The 21,281-nt window shown below is 46.2% G+C and overlaps 1 protein-coding gene across 5 annotated transcripts in view; it reads right to left on the bottom strand.

Moving 5' to 3' along the window:
* The window catches only part of LOC147084224 (NACHT, LRR and PYD domains-containing protein 3-like), a 299,061-nt gene that overhangs the window by 5,566 nt on the left and 272,214 nt on the right, over positions 1-21,281 (bottom strand). For all 5 annotated transcript variants that reach the window (XM_085979477.1, XM_085979478.1, XM_085979476.1 and 2 more), the window contains 3 exons: positions 17,586-17,757; positions 17,419-17,484; positions 3,425-5,162 (listed from right to left, as the gene is read on the bottom strand). In XM_085979477.1, the coding sequence (XP_085835603.1) occupies positions 3,425-5,162; positions 17,419-17,484; positions 17,586-17,757 (1,976 nt within the window). The remainder of the gene's footprint in view (positions 1-3,424; positions 5,163-17,418; positions 17,485-17,585; positions 17,758-21,281) is intronic.

Here is a 21,281-nt window from a genome sequence, read left to right as displayed (position 1 = left end):
AGTGACTAGTGGGGTATCGCAGGGATCGGTCCATGGACCCCAGCTATTCACAATATATATTAATGATCTAGACAAGGGAACTAGATGTAATATCTCCAAATTTGCAGATGACACAAAGCTGGGTGGGCGTGTGTGCTGTGAGGAGGATGCCGAGAAACTCCAGGATGATTTGGACAGGTTGGGTGATTGGGCAGAAGCATGGCAGATGCAATACAACGTGGATAAATGTGAGGTTATCCACTTTGGTGTCAAAAACAGGAAGGCAGATTATTATCTGAATGGCAATAGATTGGGAGAAGGGGAAGTGCAATGAGACCTGGGTGTCCTTGTGCACCAGTCGCTGAAGGTAAGCATGCAGGTACAGCAGGCGGTTAAGGCGGCAAATGGTATGTTGGCCTTCGTAGCGAGAGGGTTTGAGTACAGGAACAAGGAGGTCTTGCTGCAGTTGTACAGGGCCTTGGTGAGACCGCACCTTGAGTATTGTGTGCAGTTTTGGTCGCCTTATCTGAGGAAGGATTTTCTTGCCATGGAAGGAGTGCAGCGAAGATTCACCAGGCTGATACCTGGGATGGCAGGAATGACGTATGAAGAGAGATTGGGTCGATTGGGCTTGTACTCGCTGGAGTTTAGAAGAATGAGAGGGGATCTCATTGAAACGTATAAAATTCTAACCGGACTAGACAGACTAGATGCAGGAAGGATGTTCCCGATGGCGTGGGAGTCCAGAACCAGGGGTCACAGTCTAAAGGATAAGGGGTAGACCTTTTAGCACAGAAATGAGGAGGAATTTCTTCACCCAGAGAGTGGTGAACCTGTGGAATTCTCCACCACAGAGGGCAGCAGAGGCCAATAAACGGTGGCATAGTGGTTAGCACTGTTGCCTCACAGCGCCAGGGACCCGAGTTCGAATCCAGCCTCGGGCGACTGTCTGTGTGGAGTTTGCACATTCTCCCCGTGTTTGCGTGGGTTTCCTCCGGGTGCTCCGGTTTCCTCCCACAGTCCAAAGATGCGCGAGTTAGGTTGATTGGCTATGATAAATTGACCCTTAGTGTTAGGGGGATTAAATACGTGGGGTTACAGGGATAGGGTGGGATATGTGTTGGTGTAGGGATTACGGGGATCGGGTGGGATATGTGTCGGTGCAGGCTCGATGGGCCGAAATGGCCTCTATCTGCACTGTGGGGTTTCTGTGATTTCTGTGATATTCAAGGAGGAGTTGGATATATTTCTTAAGGCTAAAGGGATCAAGGGGTATGGGGAGAAAGCAGGGACCGGGTACTGAATTTGGATGATCAGCCATGATCGCATTGAATGGCAGAGCAGGCTCGAGGGGCCGATTGGCCGACTCCTGCTCCTATCTTCTATGTTTCTATGTAAACTCTGAAGGCGAGCTGAAAATAGTTGTTACTGTAATCCTCTGTTAACAAGGTTATAATGACCTGAATTGCCTCCCCCGCCGCTACGTGTCGGGTCTGCTCTGCTCTGACAGACCCGACATTTGGGAAAGGCACGTGGTGGCGGGTTGACAACGGGGTCCCGACCCACTGGGGAAAAATCCATTTTCCCACCCGACCCGCCACTGATCGCGCCCGCTGACCCCTGCGAAATTCCCCCCTCACTGGGAATGTATCTCACTCTGTCCAACTGCCCATATATTCAGGGACTGTCCGTTAATGTATTTATTAAATAAAGTGCTGTCTGTGTGGAGCCTTTAAATGTCCCTCAGTCCGGTCTCATTCCCTGATGATCAGAATTACCCTCCTGGAGCTCAGTGACCGGCCTCGTCATGTTTGGAGAAACTTGTCTCAGTTCTGCTGCTCCTTAAATCCCGGATTTTATGGGAATCGGTCGAATTTCCCAGAATTAAATGATAAAGCGGTGATTCCCTGTGCTTTCTACTCTGTGCATTATATTAATCTGTACAATAACTCTGGGTGAGTTATATTGTGAAACGCTCACTGCTGCTGTAAAATCCGCCCCCCAGGATTTTATATAACAAGGAGAATTTATTCTGAAATAAAAACAGGAAATGCTGGAAATACCCAGCAGGTCAGGCAGCATCTAGAGAGAGAGAAACAGAGTTAATGTTTCAGGACAAGGACCCCTCGTCAGAACTGGAACAAGTTACAGATGTAACAGATGTTTAAGCAAGTGTCGGGGCCGGGAAAGGTGGGGGGAGCGGAGGACAGAACAAAAGGGAAGGTCTGTGATAGGGTGGAAGACAGGAGAGATTAAATGTGGAGGCTGGTGGGGTGAAAGGTGAAGACAAGGGGAACCTATCGTGGTTCTGGGAGGGAGGGGCAGGGGTGAGAGCAGAAGTGTGGGAAACAGAACAGACACGGTCAAGAGCCGCGTCAACCACGGTAGAGGGGAATCCTCGGTTGAGGGAAAAGGAAGACATGTCGGAAGCACTGGATGGAACGTGGCATCATCAGAAAAACTGGGAGAATGGGCCAGCGTCCTGACAGGAAGCGAGGTGGGAGGAAGTGTATTCCAGGTAGCTGTGGGAGTCAGAGGGCTTATAGTGAATGTTTGTCAATAGCAGCAAGAGAGTTTATTCTGTCCCGTTACAAGTTTTAAATGTCCCTGTGCTCCTAGTTTATAGGGGAGGGGAGTCTCTCACTTTATTCCCATTATTAAACTGGCTCTACATTTATTTCGGGGTAACTGGCCCGGCAGTTTTTGGGGAATTTTTGAAGTTCCCTCCCCGAGCGGGGCCTCACACAGGGGGCAGATTATGGGGAATTCCTGGGTTCACTGCCCCCGGTTTACCCAGGAGCCGCCCGCTGTGTGCGAGGCCCCACCGCTGGCCGGTGTGTGTCTGTACTCCGGTTAGATTGGAACCTTTTCACCGGCAGGTTTAAGATCCTGAATATCAATCTTTACTCAATGTTCAGGACTGTGAATAATTGTAAACATTTACAGCTGAAAGAATTCCCGATTCCCCAATATTCCCAATCCAGGAAACTACCCCCTCGACAGGATACACCCTGCACGGTATTGGAGTAAATATCGAACTGTTAGTGATTTAAACTCGGGTTTCTCTCCTCTTTCTAGTTGAAATGGTGGATGTGGAAAACATTTTAAATTAATTTTATCTTTACTGCCGGATTATATTTTATATGTTTACCTGTCCAGCCTTATTAAACGTGATTTATTGTAATTAAATTATCAGACTCTCAGTGACCTGTATCTGCTGATCCGATAAAGACTGTAAAATCCCTACTTGTTCACAAGGATCCATTTTAGATTCTCCAGTCCTTAGGGAATTACTGACCGATCCTCTTATTATTGGTCATATTTGTGTTGAATCCGCTTCTCCCTGGTTTAACGGAACTGTTTGTTTCCCTACATTACGGAGCAACAACACAATCCGTGACTGTTCTACAATTCACCCAACAGTTAGAGACAAATAAACAGTTACCTCAACACCCGGCATTTGTGCAGTACAGGTCCCAGCCGCTGGAATCCTTCACACTGAATGGAGCAGCCTCCTAGATCGAGGTCTTTTATTGAATCACAGAGTCCAATGACGTGAGACAGGACCGCACAGTCAATCGGGGTCAATGTCAATTCACGAAATGTAAGTGTTTCCACAGATCCCACTGTGGTCTGAGCCAGTCCTTTATTCTGAGACTCAAACAGGTAGTGGAATGTGTTCAGGAGGTCCCTTTTACCAGTTTCACTCCCTGTGTTCCCAATCTGTCCTTCAATCTTCTCCTTCACCCAGTCAATCACTCGGCAGGTGGTTTGATGAAGAAATGGACCCAGAAACTCCTCCAGGGGCCGAGCTGCCCGTGGGGAGGAGAGACCAGCAACAAAACGGAGAAATATCTCAAATCGCCCATCTTCCTTGCTGTGGGATTCTCCGAGGAGTTTCAGGATGTCCCCAGAATCTGGAGTCAGGAATTGTGCGAGTGCGGCTACAAACTCTTGGATGGTGAGGTGTGGGAATGTGTACACCACGGTCTGGGCAGATTCATCTCTCTCCAAAAGTTCCATCATGAACCCAGACAGGAACTGGGAAGGTTGTAGATTGTACTTGATCAAATCTCCATTTCCAAACACAATCTTCTTCTCGGAGACTCCTGTGAAGGCCATCTCACCAAGCTTCAGTAACACGTCACGGGGGCTTTCAATCTCTCGGCCATGGTTTTTCAGAATGTTGTAAATATAGTAGGAATATAGTTGGGTGATGGTCTTGGGAACTCGCAGCTGATTCCTGTCTCTTTGTGTAAAGAAGGGGCCCAGTGACAGACCGAGGATCCAGCAGTAGGAAGGGTTGTAGCACATTGTGTACAGGATCTCGTTCTCCTCCACGTGTTTGAAAACAGCTGCTGCCACCGTCTGATCTTCAAAAAACTTGTTGAAATATTCCTTCCGTTCTTCACCAACAAATCCCAGGATTTCAGCCCAGACACTGATCTCAGCCTTTTCCAATAAATGTAATGCAGTGGGGCGGCTGGTCACTAGCACTGAACATCCTGGGAGCAGCTTGTGCTGTATTAAACTGTACACAATGTCAGACACTCTACATCGGTATTCGGGATCCGTGCACATGTGCTGAGGTTCAGTATTTCTCCGATTGTCAGCAAAATCGATCCGGTCCTTGAATTCATCCAAACCATCGAATATAAACAGCAATCCCTCTGGGTTCTTCCAGAGCTCTCCCAGAATATTCCTCAAGTAAGGATAGAAAATGAGTATCAGATTCCACAGGTTTATTTTACAGTTAATAGCGTTCAAATCCCGGAATTTAAAGCTGAAAACAAATTGAAAGTGTGGGTATATTTTCCCAGTGGCCCAGTCATGAACAATCTTTTGTACCATTGTTGTTTTTCCAATCCCAGGGACTCCGCTCACTGCTCCTGAACTCCCAGATTTGGATTCTCTCTGGGAAAAACTGCTGTGGAACAATTGATCAGTTCGGATTTTTTCCAGCACTCCCCGGAGATGTTGTTTTCTCCACTCTTCATGGTCTCGGCCTCTTGCCAGCAGTTCATGTTCTACAAGTGTCCGATCTCGAACAGTAGAAATGATCGTTAGCTCAGCGTATCGATCAACCAGCTGGAAAATCTTAACCTTCTCCTTTATTAGGATCGTGTTCAGTCTCAGTGTTTCAGTTTGTACCCGGAGTGTTTCCTTGTGTTTCTGCTGAACATCTTCAATTAGAACAGACAGAAAGTGGTTTCAATGTTAGTTGTATTGACAAAAACAACTTCTCAATAACATTGAATGTTCAGTAAAATATTGCACGGTTTAATTCACAGCTTCAATAGACGTGCGTGTAGAAATTAAATCTCAGTTAATGGAAACCTCGCTTGAAAGCGAACAATGGTCGAGAAAAGTTTCAAATCCTCACTTGATTCTAATATTCACTGAACATGGAGGTTTCAATGAAGGTGATATTTTCCCTCTGATGGTTAATACTCTCCGGCCTGCGCTGTGCTTTAGAAATCACATTACAAATCCACACATGATCCTGTTTATATGACAGTAGAAGTTCTAGTGGATCAAACTCTGAAACCGTCAGTGGTGATTCCCTTCTGAAGCAATGGAAAACGGGATTGATCGCTCACCGAGAGGGACAATGTGCAGAAGACCCGCCGTTAGTGTATCAGACCGTGGGCAGGTTATCTGGGTTAGTGTGTACACTGGGAGAGGGACAGAGTGTGAATGGACAGAACTTGCACTGTTACTGTATCAGACCGTGGGCAGGTTATCTGGGTTAGTGTGTACACTGGGAGAGGGACAGACTGTGAATGGACAGAACTTGCACTGTTACTGTATCAGACCGTGGGCAGGTTATCTGGGTTAGTGTGTACACTGGGAGAGGGACAGACTGTGAATGGACAGAACTTGCACTGTTACTGTATCAGACCGTGGGCTGGTTATCTGGGTTAGTGTGTACACGGGGAGAGGGACAGACTGTGAATGGACAGAACTTGCACTGTTACTGTATCAGACCGTGGGCAGGTTATCTGGGGTAGTGTGTACACTGGGAGAGGGACAGACTGTGAATGGACAGAACTTGCACTGTTACTGTATCAGACCGTGGGCAGGTTATCTGGGTTAGTGTGTACACTGGGAGAGGGACAGACTGTGAATGGACAGAACTTGCACTGTTACTGTATCAGACCGTGGGCAGGTTATCTGGGTTAGTGTGTACACTGGGAGAGGGACAGACTGTGAATGGACAGAACTTGCACTGTTACTGTATCAGACAGTGGGCAGGTTATCTGGGTTAGTGTGTACACTGGGAGAGGGACAGACTGTGAATGGACAGAACTTGCACTGTTACTGTATCAGACCGTGGGCAGGTTATCTGGGTTAGTGTGTACACTGGGAGAGGGACAGACTGTGAATGGACAGAACTTGCACTGTTACTGTATCAGACCGTGGGCAGGTTATCTAGGTTAGTGTGTACACTGGGAGAGGGACAGACTGTGAATGGACAGAACTTGCACTGTTACTGTATCAGACCGTGGGCAGGTTATCTGGGTTAGTGTGTACACTGGGAGAGGGACAGACTGTGAATGGACAGAACTTGCACTGTTACTGTATCAGACCGTGGGCAGGTTATCTGGGTTAGTGTGTACACTGGGAGAGGGACAGACTGTGAATGGACAGAACTTGCACTGTTACTGTATCAGACCGTGGGCAGGTTATCTAGGTTAGTGTGTACACTGGGAGAGGGACAGACTGTGAATGGACAGAACTTGCACTGTTACTGTATCAGACCGTGGGCAGGTTATCTGGGTTAGTGTGTACACTGGGAGAGGGACAGACTGTGAATGGACAGAACTTGCACTGTTACTGTATCAGACCGTGGGCTGGTTATCTGGGTTAGTGTGTACACTGGGAGAGGGACAGACTGTGAATGGACAGAACTTGCACTGTTACTGTATCAGACCGTGGGCAGGTTATCTGTGTTAGTGTGTACACTGGGAGAGGGACAGACTGTGAATGGACAGAACTTGCACTGTTACTGTATCAGACCGTGGGCAGGTTATCTGTGTTAGTGTGTACACTGGGAGAGGGACAGACTGTGAATGGACAGAACTTGCACTGTTACTGTATCAGACCGTGGGCAGGTTATCTGGGTTAGTGTGTACACTGGGAGAGGGACAGACTGTGAATGGACAGAACTTGCACTGTTACTGTATCAGACCGTGGGCAGGTTATCTGGGTTAGTGTGTACACTGGGAGAGGGACAGACTGTGAATGGACAGAACTTGCACTGTTACTGTATCAGACCGTGGGCAGGTTATCTGGGTTAGTGTGTACACTGGGAGAGGGACAGACTGTGAATGGACAGAACTTGCACTGTTACTGTATCAGACCGTGGGCAGGTTATCTGCGGTAGTGTGTACACTGGGAGAGGGACAGACTGTGAATGGACAGAACTTGCACTGTTACTGTATCAGACCGTGGGCAGGTTATCTGGGTTAGTGTGTACACTGGGAGAGGGACAGAGTGTGAATGGACAGAACTTGCACTGTTACTGTATCAGACCGTGGGCAGGTTATCTGGGTTAGTGTGTACACTGGGAGAGGGACAGACTGTGAATGGACAGAACTTGCACTGTTACTGTATCAGACAGTGGGCAGGTTATCTGGGTTAGTGTGTACACTGGGAGAGGGACAGACTGTGAATGGACAGAACTTGCACTGTTACTGTATCAGACCGTGGGCAGGTTATCTGGGTTAGTGTGTACACTGGGAGAGGGACAGACTGTGAATGGACAGAACTTGCACTGTTACTGTATCAGACCGTGGGCAGGTTATCTGGGTTAGTGTGTACACTGGGAGAGGGACAGACTGTGAATGGACAGAACTTGCACTGTTACTGTATCAGACCGTGGGCAGGTTATCTGGGTTAGTGTGTACACTGGGAGAGGGACAGACTGTGAATGGACAGAACTTGCACTGTTACTGTATCAGGCCGTGGGCAGGTTATCTGGGTTAGTGTGTACACTGGGAGAGGGACAGACTGTGAATGGACAGAACTTGCACTGTTACTGTATCAGACCGTGGGCAGGTTATCTGGGTTAGTGTGTACACTGGGAGAGGGACAGATTGTGAATGGACAGAACTTGCACTGTTACTGTATCAGACAAGGGGCAGGTTATCTGGGTTAGTGTGTACACTGGGAGAGGGACAGACTGTGAATGGACAGAACTTGCACTGTTACTGTATCAGACCGTGGGCAGGTTATCTGGGTTAGTGTGTACACTGGGAGAGGGACAGACTGTGAATGGACAGAAGGTCCACCGTTTGTCTATCAGACCCTGGGCAGGTATTGTGTGCCCTTCTAATCACAGGAATATTATTATTGAAATGGTGAAAGTGCAAAGGGAAATACGATGACTGTGTGTCAGGAATTGATCAGAATTTCTAATCGAAGTCACAAACTTAATGCCGGAATGAGATTGACAAAGAACACAATTAATTAAGGGAAAACTGACTAACTCGCCAGGAGTAAGAAGGGAAATCAGGGTAATATTTTTCACTGAAGGGTAGTAGAGTGGGAGACCAGTTACCAGGGAGGACACTAAGGGGCAGTGTGATTGGGGACAGGAGACAATTGGTTGTATTTCTGTGTGAAATCAGGGTAATATTTTTCACTGAAGGGTAGTAGAGTGGGAGACCAGTTACCAGGGAGGACACTAAGGGGCAGTGTGATTGGGGACAAGAGACAATTGGTTGTGTTTCTGTGTGAAATCAGGGTAATATTTTTCACTGAAGGGTAGTAGAGTGGGAGACCAGTTACCAGGGAGGACACTAAGGGGCAGTGTGATTGGGGACAAGAGACAATTGGTTGTGTTTCTGTGTGAAATCAGGGTAATATTTCTCACTGAAGGGTAGTAGAGTGGGAGACCAGTTACCAGGGAGGACACTAAGGGGCAGTGTGATTGGGGACAAGAGACAATTGGTTGTGTTTCTGTGTGAAATCAGGGTAATATTTTTCACTGAAGGGTAGTAGAGTGGGAGACCAGTTACCAGGGAGGACACTAAGGGGCAGTGTGATTGGGGACAAGAGACAATTGGTTGTGTTTCTGTGTGAAATCAGGGTAATATTTCTCACTGAAGGGTAGTAGAGTGGGAGACCAGTTACCAGGGAGGACACTAAGGGGCAGTGTGATTGGGGACAAGAGACAATTGGTTGTGTTTCTGTGTGAAATCAGGGTAATATTTTTCACTGAAGGGTAGTAGAGTGGGAGACCAGTTACCAGGGAGGACACTAAGGGGCAGTGTGATTGGGGACAAGAGACAATTGGTTGTGTTTCTGTGTGAAATCAGGGTACTATTTTTCACTGAAGGGTAGTAGAGTGGGAGACCAGTTACCAGGGAGGACACTAAGGGGCAGTGTGATTGGGGACAAGAGACAATTGGTTGTGTTTCTGTGTGAAATCAGGGTAATATTTTTCACTGAAGGGTAGTAGAGTGGGAGACCAGTTACCAGGGAGGACACTAAGGGGCAGTGTGATTGGGGACAAGAGACAATTGGTTGTGTTTCTGTGTGAAATCAGGGTAATATTTTTCACTGAAGGGTAGTAGAGTGGGAGACCAGTTACCAGGGAGGACACTAAGGGGCAGTGTGATTGGGGACAAGAGACAATTGGTTGTGTTTCTGTGTGAAATCAGGGTAATATTTCTCACTGAAGGGTAATAGAGTGGGAGACCAGTTACCAGGGAGGACACTAAGGGGCAGTGTGATTGGGGACAAGAGACAATTGGTTGTGTTTCTGTGGATAAGCTGAAGAGAGGAAGGTGAGTTCATCTCGAACAGGGACAGACTGGTTTGGACCAAAGTAGCCTTTTGTTCCCCTAAACATCCTCCTGTTGTGTTTCAGAAAATGCGATCAGCTTTCAGTAATTTTACATTTATATTATTTTTAGATAACAGTCTCATCAGATAACCGATCAGAATCAGAACTAGAACTACCGCCCACTTCACTCAGTATTACATTAGGGAAGACAGACTTCATTTCAACAGTTACTATTATTAAACTCCATCGTTTCATTTGGATACGAGTTGCCGATAATGTAGTTTTGAAAATTATAAATATGTTTGTGATAATAATTAAATTGGGATTCAAAATCCCCCTGAATGAAATGACGGTTCTTTCAGTACAACAAGATTCTCTGTGCCTAGTTTGTCTGTTTTACTGCCAGAGGTAATCGGCACAGTCAATTTCAAATCACCCAGAACATGGCCTATTGCTCATGTTCCTCCTCAGTTAATGTTTGATTGTGAAACTCTGAACATCTTCTCAGATTAGAGCGAACACTATCGGATGTTCATGAGGTGATGTACAATGGTAATGCTTAACCTTTTCCCAATTCTCCACCACTGACCACAGTTTGTGCTGAATAGCTGCCCAGGGGCAGAGATAACATCCACATCAGGCACAAAGGCATTCGTTTCACACGGTATAATGGTCTGGCCAGGTGTGTATGGGGTTTCACCGTGTATCAGGATCCTGCCAGGTGTGTATGGGGTTTCACAGTGTATCAGGATCCTGCCAGGTGTGTATGGGGTTTCACAGTGTATCAGGATCCTGCCAGGTGTGTATGGGGTTTCACAGTGTATCGAGATCCTGCCAGGTGTGTGTGGGGTTTCACAGTGTGTCAGGATCCTGCCAGGTGTGTATGGGGTTTCACAGTGTATCGGGATCCTGCCAGGTGTGTATGGGGTTTCACAGTGTATCAGGATCCTGCCAGGTGTGTATGGGGTTTCACAGTGTATCAGGATCCTGTCGGGTGTGTACGGGGTTTCACAGTGTATCAGGATCCTGCCAGGTGAGTATGGGGTTTCACAGTGTATTAGGATCCTGCCAGGTGTGTATGGGGTTTCACAGTGTATCAGGATCCTGCCAGGTGTGTGTGGGGTTTCACAGTGTATCAGGATCCTGCCAGGTGTGTATGGGGTTTCACAGTGTATCAGGATCCTGCCAGGTGTGTATGGGGTTTCACAGTGTATCAGGATCCTGCCGGGTGTGTATGGGGTTTCAGTGTATCAGGATCCTGCCAGGTGTGTATGGGGTTTCACTGTATCAGGATCCTGCCAGGTGTGTATGGGGTTTCACAGTGTATCAGGATCCTGCCAGGTGTGTACGGGGTTTCACAGTGTATCAGGATCCTGCCAGGTGTGTATGGGGTTTCACAGTGTATCAGGATCCTGCCAGGTGTGTATGGGGTTTCACAGTGTATCAGGATCCTGCCAGGTGTGTATGGGGTTTCACAGTGTATCAGGATCCTGCCAGGTGTGTATGGGGTTTCACAGTGTATCAGGATCCTGCCAGGTGTGTATGGGGTTTCACCGTGTATCAGGATCCTGCCAGGTGTGTATGGGGTTTCACAGTGTATCAGGATCCTGCCAGGTGTGTATGGGGTTTCACCGTGTATCAGGATCCTGCCAGGTGTGTATGGGGTTTCACCGTGTATCAGGATCCTGCCAGGTGTGTATGGGGTTTCACAGTGTATCAGGATCCTGCCAGGTGTGTATGGGGTTTCACCGTGTATCAGGATCCTGCCAGGTGTGTATGGGGTTTCACAGTGTATCGGGATCCTGCCAGGTGTGTATGGGGTTTCACAGTGTATCGGGATCCTGCCAGGTGTGTGTGGGGTTTCGCAGTGTATCAGGATCCTGCCAGGTGTGTATGGGGTTTCACAGTGTATCAGGATCCTGCCAGGTGTGTATGGGGTTTCACAGTGTATCAGGGTCCTGCCAGGTATGTATGGGGTTTCACAGTGTTTCGGGATCCTGCCTGGTGTGTATGGGGTTTCACAGTGTATCAGGATCCTGCTAGGTGTGTATGGGGTTTCACAGTGTCTCAGGATCCTGCCAGGTGTGTATGGGGTTTCACAGTGTATCAGGATCCTGCCAGGTGTGTATGGGGTTTCAGTGGATCAGGATCCTGCCAGGTGTGTATGGGGTTTCAGTGGATCAGGATCCTGCCAGGTGTGTGTGGGGTTTCACAGTGTATCGGGATCCTGCCAGGTGTGTGTGGGGTTTCACAGTGTATCAGGATGCTGCCAGGTGTGTATGGGGTTTCACAGTGTATCAGGATCCTGCCAGGTGTGTATGGGGTTTCACAGTGTATCAGGATCCTGCCAGGTGTGTATGGGGTTTCACACTGTATCAGGATCCTGCCAGGTGTGTATGGGGTTTCACAGTGTATCAGGATCCTGCCTGGTGTGTGTGGGGTTTCACCGTGTATCAGGATCCTGCCAGGTGTGTATGGGGTTTCACAGTGTATCACGATCCTGCCAGATGTGTATGGAGTTTCACAGTGTATCAGGATCCTGCCAGGTGTGTATATGGTTCCTGTGGTGATTATTCTTTATGTTTAGTAAGAAATATTGTGATTGGTTGTTTGTTTCCTGCCTTGGGATATATGCTGTAATCTCATTGGTAGTTGATGTCATGTGATTTGTGGTGGCCATCTTAAATTCAGTTCTTTCCAGCCTTTAGTTGGGACTGGGTGTTGAAGATGTGCTACCGGATTTTTAAGTTAATAAAGCCTAGATTAGAAAGGCAAATCTATTCTTTATTTCAATTTATTAACTTTATGTCAGAATGGAGCGATATCTTCAACCAGAACGATTCAATGCTGACCCTAATTCTGCAGGAGTGGATGATAAATGGAAACATTGGTGTTGTACATTTAAAAACTTTTGGGGCGTGTTGGATCAAGAGTCTCTAAATAAGCTGAATATGCTGATCAACTACATTGCTCCGGATGTGTATAAGTATATTTTGGACTGTAAAACTTACGAAGTGGCTATTTCTACATTGGAAAAGATTTTTGTTAAACCAAAGAATGAGGTATTTGCACGTCACCTTCTATCTGCCCGTAGGCAGCAGGTGGGAGAATCTTTGGATACTTATTTACAAACACTTCGGTGCCTTAGTGTTAACTGTAATTATAAGGCCGTGACGGCTGAAGAATATAAGGAAGAATCGGTACGGGATGCTTTTATTAATGGATTACTGTCTAGATCAATTCGTCAGCGGTTGTTAGAAAATAAGACTTTGGACCTTAAGAGTGCTTTTGAGCAAGCTTCTACATTGGATGTGGCTCAGAGAAGTTCGGATTCTTATGCTCTTTTTAATCAGCCTGTGACTGTGGTTTCGGCAGTTCCGGATGAAAAGGAATTATGTGGACTTAATAGGAGTGGTTTACTAGATTCTGAAACAGTTTCTACTTCAGCGGCTGTTGCCTCTAGGATTCAGAAGTGTTATTTTTGTGGGAACGTCCGGCACCCTCGTCTGAAGTGTCCTGCTCGGGAGGCTGTGTGTAGTAAATGCGGCAAGAGAGGTCATTACGCACGTGTGTGTAAATCATCAGGTTCAATTACCTCCTCTGTGATTATTCAGCCTTTAGATAGGGCGTTTATTGCATCAATTTCTGCTGCATTTGCTCATGGCCTAAACAAAGCTATAGTTACGGCCCAAGTTAATGGGTTGGAAGTGAAGGCCCTTATAGATACGGGCAGTACCGAGAGTTTTATAAGTCTTCAGTTTGCAAAGGAGAAGCATTTGAAAATTTCGCCTGTTTCCTATCAGGTGTGTATGGCTCAGACGACTCTCACTTCACAAGTAGCTGGTTGTTGCCTTGTGAAATTGATTCTTCTAGGTAATACGTATACTGATATAAGCCTATCTGTTTTGCCTAATCTCTGTGCGGATATTTTGATTGGTCATGATGTGCTTCAGTTACACGAGAGTCTCAGTCTTTCATTTGGAGGGACTAAGCCACCTTTATCTATTTGTGGATTAACCTCTTTCCCCATTTCTCCATTATCACTTTTTTCCAATTTGATGCCGGATTGTAAGCCAATTGCTACCAAGTCAAGAAGGTATAGCAGTCAGGATAGAGAATTTATTAATTCTGAAGTTCAACGTCTCTTATTGGAAGGAATCATTGAACCTAGTTGTCACGACTAACGAGAGACATAAGAAACGAATGGTGATAGACTATTCCCAAACTATTAATAGGTATACTCAATTAGATGCGTACCCTTTGCCTAAGATTGATGAGCTTATCAATAAAGTATCTCAGTATAAGGTTTTTAGCACTATTGCCCTAAAGAGTGCTTATCATCAGATTCCTATTGTTAAGAAGGATCAACCATATACGGCCTTTGAGGCTGGTGGAAAGCTGTATCAGTTTTGCCGAATACCATTTGGTGTTACTAATGGTGTTGTTTGTTTTCAACAGGCAATGGATGCTTTTATAAGTGATAACTCTCTCTCTGACACCTTTTCATATTTAGATGACATCACGGTGTGTGGCAAATCAAGGGTGGAGCATGATTCTAATTTAGAAAGATTCCTTCAAGCTGTGGAAAAAGTTGGTTTAACTTTCAATAAAGAGAAGTGTACCTTTTCGACCACTGAGGTAAATCTACTGGGGTACATTATCTCGGGAAACAAGATTAAACCAGACCCAGAACGTCTGCGACCATTGATTGATTTACCTTGTCCTACTAATTGGAAGGCTTTGCAACGAGTTGTTGGACTGTTTTCTTACTATTCTAATTGGATTGCAAATTTTTCACAGAAGATCCGGCCTCTTATTTGGGTTACGACATAGCCTCTATCATGGGAGGCCAGGACGTGTTTTGATCATTTTAAAAAGGATATCCTTGGAGCAGTTGTGCATTCTATTGATGAGCAGGTTCCTTTTGTGATTGAGACGGACGCTTCTGATTTTGCAATTGGGGCTACTCTGAACCAAAATGGAAGACCTGTGGCCTTTTTCTCACGTACCTTGAACAATAGTGAAAAAAGGCATTCTTCAATAGAGAAAGAGGCGTATGCAATAGTAGAAGCACTGTGTAAATGGAGACATTATTTATCGGGGCGACATTTTACATTGGTAACTGATCAAAAGTCAGTGTCCTTTATGTTTGATGTCAAACATTTTGGAAAGATTAAGAATGATAAAATGAGGTGGAGGATTGAGTTGGCATGTTACCATTTTGATATAGTTTATCGTCCGGGGAAGGATAATGTTGCTGCTGATGCGCTGTCGAGGGCTTATTGTTCTGTGATTCACGGAGATACGCTTATTAATCTTCACAATGCCTTATGCCATCCTGGGGTTACGAGGATGATACACTTCGTACGCAGTAAGAATTTGCCCTTTTCAGTTGAAGACATCAAGCGGATGACTTCATCATGTTCTATCTGTGCTCGGTGTAAACCGAATTTCTTTAAGCCTCAACGAGCTCATCTTATAAAGGCTACTTCTCCTTTTGAACGTTTGAGCGTCGATTTCAAGGGGCCGCTTCCTTCAACTACTCAAAACTGATATATATTTACTGTTGTGGATGAGTTTTCAAGGTTCCCTTTTGCTTTTCCTTGCGCAGATGTATCAGCTGCTACAGTTATCAAATGTCTGACTCAACTTTTTGTCATCTTTGGGATGCCTGCGTATATCCCTTCGGATCAGGGAAGTTCTTTTATGTCTTCCCAGTTGAAGGAATACCTTCAGAGTCGGGGAATTTCTACTAGCAGAACTACCCCGTATAATCCCCAGGGTAATGGGCAGTGCGAACGATACAATGGGGTGATCTGGAAGGCAGTTATGTTGGCTTTGACATCCCGGAACCTTAAGAATACACAGTGGGAAATGGTACTGCCTGATGCCCTGCATTCCATTAGATCATTGCTTTCAACGGCGACTGTGACCCCCCATGAAAGGCTCTTTAACTATCCGCGGAGATCTACTACGGGATATTCGGTACCTTCATGGCTTACTATGCAGGGACCTGTGCTGCTTCGACGCCATGTTAGATTGTCAAAATATGATCCTTTAGTGGAGGAGGTGGAGCTGTTGGAGGCAAATTCCCAATATGCTCATATTCGATTCCAAGATGGGAAAGAAAGTACCGTTTCAATTAAAGACTTGGCTCCTTGTGGTGGCCAGCCCTCTTCTGAGGATATTAACAATAGTCATGATTCAGATAATGTGGATGCTGTTACAGATACTACGAATATTTCCAATCCGACTGCAGATAATTATACTTCTATTAGTCAGCCCTCGATGGATGTTCATGACCGTCCCAGTTTACCTCCTGATGGGATTTCTAATCCGGAAACCGTTGAAAATCGGGATATGGATAGCCTTCCTGCAGAAGATACTTCTGTGTCTCCTGGTGTGGGAGGGCAAGGAATTTCACCAAGGTTGAGAAGGTCGACACGAAGATATCCGGTCGACCGATTGAAAATGGACTTTTAAATTGATAGTAATGTTTTAAAATTGTTGAAATATTATATTATATTGTTTTAGTTGAGAGATACTTAATACTTATGTGCAATGTTACTATTTGTTGTTGCTCACTTAGTATTGTGTCATGTTGAATAGTTTTATTTTGTCTGTGCATAGTTTTAGTTGTAAATAATTAATTATAAATTGTAAAGGTTATTTAGGTTGGAGTATATTTTAAAAGGAGGGGCGAATGTGGTGATTATTCTATGTTTAGTAAGAAGTATTGTGATTGGTTGTTTGTTTCCTGCCTTGGGATATATGCTGTAATCTCATTGGTAGTTGATGTCATGTGATTTGTGGTGGCCATCTTAAATTCAGTTCTTTCCAGCCTTTAGTTGGGACTGGGTGTTGAAGATGTGCTACCGGATTTTTAAGTTAATAAAGCCTAGATTAGAAAAGCAAATCTATTCTTTATTTCAGTACCACAGTGTATCAGGATCCTGCCAGGTGTGTATGGTGTTTCAGTGTATCAGGATCCTGCCAAGTGTGTATATGGTTCCACAGTGTATCAGGATCCTGCCAGGTGTGTATGGGGTTTCTCAGTGTATCGGGATCCTGCCAGGTGTGTGTGGGGTTCCACAGTGTATCAGGATCCTGCCAGGTGTGTATGGGGTTTCTCAGTGTATCAGGATCCTGCCAGGTGTGTGTGGGGATTCACAGTGTATCAGGATCCTGCCAGGTGTGTATGGGGTTTCAGTGTATCAGGATCCTGCCAGGTGTGTGTGGGGTTTCAGTGTATCAGGATCCTGCCAGGTGTGTATGGGCTTTCAGTGTATCAGGATCCTGCCAGGTGTGTATGGGGTTTCACAGTGTATCAGGATCCTGCCAGGAGTGTATGGGGTTTCACAGTGTATCAGGATCCTGCCAGGTGTAGGCAATGTGCAGTTGGATTAACTGGAGCATACAAGACCTGCAAATTTACCAATAATTCAAAAATCGGCTTTATTTGTAAATTGAATCTATGCAGAACTTTTGTGGATTAATCACGAATCCAAATAATGTTCAATCCTATTCCCTGAGCCTTGGACCTTCTCATTCACAGATTCTGACAACATTTAAACAAATCAGCTCCAGTCAAATATTTGGATTCTATCGTGAGATAAACGGTTTGAAATCTCCATTTCATCACTTACCTCTCAGGTGACTGGGTACTTCGGATAAACCTCGTGCGATGTTCATGTAATCAAATGGATCAGAACCTGTTTAAATCAATTAGCGTTCATGAAATCAGATCTGTGTAATATTATAGTGAAATCCTGTTTGAATGTGAATTTGAATTCAGCGTGTGATTTTACCGTACCAAGTTCCTGTATTTCTTTCAGTATTTTGTCCAGCTTTGGTACCCCATGGCGCATTTTCACAAAGGATTCCCACATCACCCTTCGGGCCCGAGAGCCTTTCTCCATCACCAGAGTTAGGAGAAGTTTGGAACTGTCTGCCTGGTTTCCCTTCTCTGCGAGTTCAGTGACTTCCTGTAAAGAACAGTAATGAATGAATTGAGGAGCTGAGTGAAATATAAACACCGAGAAGGAGAAGGAAAGGATCTGCTCAGTGATGGGATCTCCCAGTTATTGAGCACAGGAAGCAGTCACTGTGCCGGGTTCTGATCCATTCTGAACATGGGCTGAATATTCTGTAAACATCTTGATTCAGTCATTAATGGCAAAGAAATTTGATGAATTATAGTTCTCGGAGAGTGAGGAATCACCGAGAATCTGCAGCAGTTTTAACGTGATTATTTGTCTCTGTCCTTCAGTGTCCAACATGACATCAGATTACTGACTGACAATATGATAGACTCCTTTCTCTCAGTTTTTCCTGCTGCTGCACTTTGCGATTTCCCGAGAAATAAAAAAGCAGCGAGTCAGAACTCTAGTGGCAGGGAAGGAACGAATCTGAAGTGAGAGAAACAGCTAGAAAACTGCCTGAGAAATTACACTGACTAATCGAAACAATCACTGTTGGTGTAGGGCTGGAGAATCAACCAATAAAAATAATGAAAAATCTAATCGCTTTCCCCCCCGGTAATTGAAATGTCCGACACCCGTTATTTTACACATCCGCTGCCGGTATGAAAGCTCGGTAACTGAGAACAGATATCCAGCAATGGGGTTGGTGTAGTCAGGACTTTCATCATCAAAGATTACATTTATATAACACCTTTAATGCAGAAAAGAAAGCGTCGAAAGGCACTTCAGAGGTGCAATCAGACAATGGACACAGAGATGATGAGACGTCGAGAACGATAGCCTGTTGGTTATGTTACTGGACAAGTAATCCTGAGATAACGGTCCAAATATCATCGTGGACGTTTCATGAATTTGAATTCAAATTTGAAACATTTCAAAACAAAAAGCTGATTAGTAAAGATTGTTGTAAAACCCAATGCCCTTTACGCCTGGCCTATACGTGACTCCAGTCCTTCACCAATGTGGTGGCCTCTGAAATGGCCTAGAAAGCCTCTCGAAAGAAGGATACAGAAGAATAAAACTGGGCGGACCGCTCGGCTTCTGCATTGGATTCGGACACGGCGCAGGAACACCCAGCTCAGTCAACCCTGCCAATCCCTCCTCACTAACTCCTGGGGACTGGTGCCAAAGTAGGGAGAAGTGGACCACACATTAGTCAAGCAACTGTGTGACGTAGTGATACATTTAAAATCATAGTTATTAGGCAAAGTCCCAGGTACCTCCATCAGCAGTCATCGGACAGGACAGACCCACCAGTGGTGGGGCGCAGTGATGTACCCTCAGATGCAAGTGCCCTTCGTGTCATTAACATTGACTCCAGAGCCAAGGAAATCTCAGGCCTTCAGGTCAAACATGGGCAAGGAAACCTCCTGCTGATTACCACCTACCGCCCTCCCTCAGCCAATGAATCAGTGCTCCTCCATTTTGAACACAACTTGGAGGAAGCACTAAAGGTGACAAAAGTTCCAGAATGTACAGTAGGTGTGAGATTTAGTGCAGAGGTCCCCCGCATTTCAGTATCAAGAAACAAATGAATGAACTGGGCACAGCAAATGCTAAAGGTCCCGTCAATATTCTGGCTGTGGTGTTGAAGATCTGTGCTTTGGAACTAACCGCACATCTAGTGAAGTTGTTCCAGTATATCCACATCACTGGAATCTGCCCGACAATGTAGAGAATTGTCCAGGTATGTCCTGTCCACAAAGAGGACAAATCCAACCCGATTAATTACCGCCCTATCAGCCTGCTCGCAATCATCATCATCAAAGTGTTGGAAGGAGTTATAAACACTGCGATCAAGCAGCACTTCGTCACAAATAAGCTGCTCACCGAGGCTCAATTTGAGTTCCACCAGGACCAATCGACTCCAAACAAAGGACCAAAGAACTGAATTCCAGCTGTGAGGTGACAGTGACTGTGCTTGGCATCAAGGCAGTGTTCGACATGTGTGACACCATGGAGTGTGGTTATTGGAGAATCGTCTCAGCACCAGGACATCACTGCAGGAGATCCTCGGGACAGTGTTCGACATGTGTGACACCATGGACTGTGGTTATTGGAGAATCGTCTCAGCACCAGGACATCACTGCAGGAGATCCTCGGGGCAGTGTTCGACGTGTGTGGCACCATGGAGTGTGGTTATTGGAGGAGAATCGTCTCAGCAGCAGGACATCACTGCAGGAGATCCTCGGGACAGTGTTCGACGTGTGTGACACCATGGAGTGTGGTTATTGGAGAATCGTCTCAGCACCAGGACATCACTGCAGGAGTTCCTCGGGACAGTGTTCGACGTGTGTGACACCATGGAGTGTGGTTATTGGAGAATCGTCTCAGCACCAGGACATCACTGCAGGAGATCCTCGGGACAGTGTTCGACGTGTGTGACACCATGGAGTGTGGTTATTGGAGAATCGTCTCAGCACCAGGACATCACTGCAGGAGATCCTCGGGACAGTGTTCGACGTGTGTGACACCATGGAGTGTGGTTATTGGAGGAGAATCGTCTCAGCACCAGGACATCACTGCAGGAGATCCTCGGGACAGTGTTCGACGTGTGTGACACCATGGAGTGTGGTTATTGGAGAATCGTCTCAGCACCAGGACATCACTGCAGGAGATCCTCGGACAGTGTTCGACGTGTGTGGCACCATGGAGTGTGGTTATTGGAGGAGAATCGTCTCAGCACCAGGACATCACTGCAGGAGATCCTCGGGACAGTGTTCGACGTGTGTGACACCATGGAGTGTGGTTATTGGAGAATCGTCTCAGCACCAGGACATCACTGCAGGAGATCCTTGGGACAGTGTTCGACGTGTGTGACACCATGGAGTGTGGTTATTGGAGAATCGTCTCAGCACCAGGACATCACTGCAGGAGATCCTCGGGACAGTGTTCGACGTGTGTGACACCATGGAGTGTGGTTATTGGAGAATCGTCTCAGCACCAGGACATCACTGCAGGAGATCCTCGGGACAGTGTTCGACGTGTGTGACACCATGGAGTGTGGTTATTGGAGAATCGTCTCAGCACCAGGACATCACTGCAGGAGATCCTCGGGACAGTGTTCGACGTGTGTGGCACCATGGAGTGTGGTTATTGGAGAATCGTCTCAGCACCAGGACATCACTGCAGGAGTTCCTCGGGACAGTGTTCGACGTGTGTGGCACCATGGAGTGTGGTTATTGGAGAATCGTCTCAGCACCAGGACATCACTGCAGGAGATCCTCGGGGCAGTGTTCGACGTGTGTGGCACCATGGAGTGTGGTTATTGGAGAATCGTCTCAGCACCAGGACATCACTGCAGGAGTTCCTCGGGACAGTGTTCGACGTGTGTGGCACCATGGAGTGTGGTTATTGGAGAATCGTCTCAGCACCAGGACATCACTGCAGGAGATCCTCGGGACAGTGTTCGACGTGTGTGACACCATGGAGTGTGGTTATTGGAGGAGAATCGTCTCAGCACCAGGACATCACTGCAGGAGATCCTCGGGACAGTGTTCGACGTGTGTGACACCATGGAGTGTGGT

This window comes from Somniosus microcephalus, unplaced genomic scaffold (genome assembly GCF_052327205.1).
Source record: "Somniosus microcephalus isolate GS21.2 unplaced genomic scaffold, FLI_Smic_1.0 unresolved_chr9, whole genome shotgun sequence".
NCBI lineage: Eukaryota > Metazoa > Chordata > Chondrichthyes > Squaliformes > Somniosidae > Somniosus > Somniosus microcephalus.
Note: the sequence above shows the minus strand (reverse complement) of the source record. Positions and strands in the feature narration are given on the sequence as shown.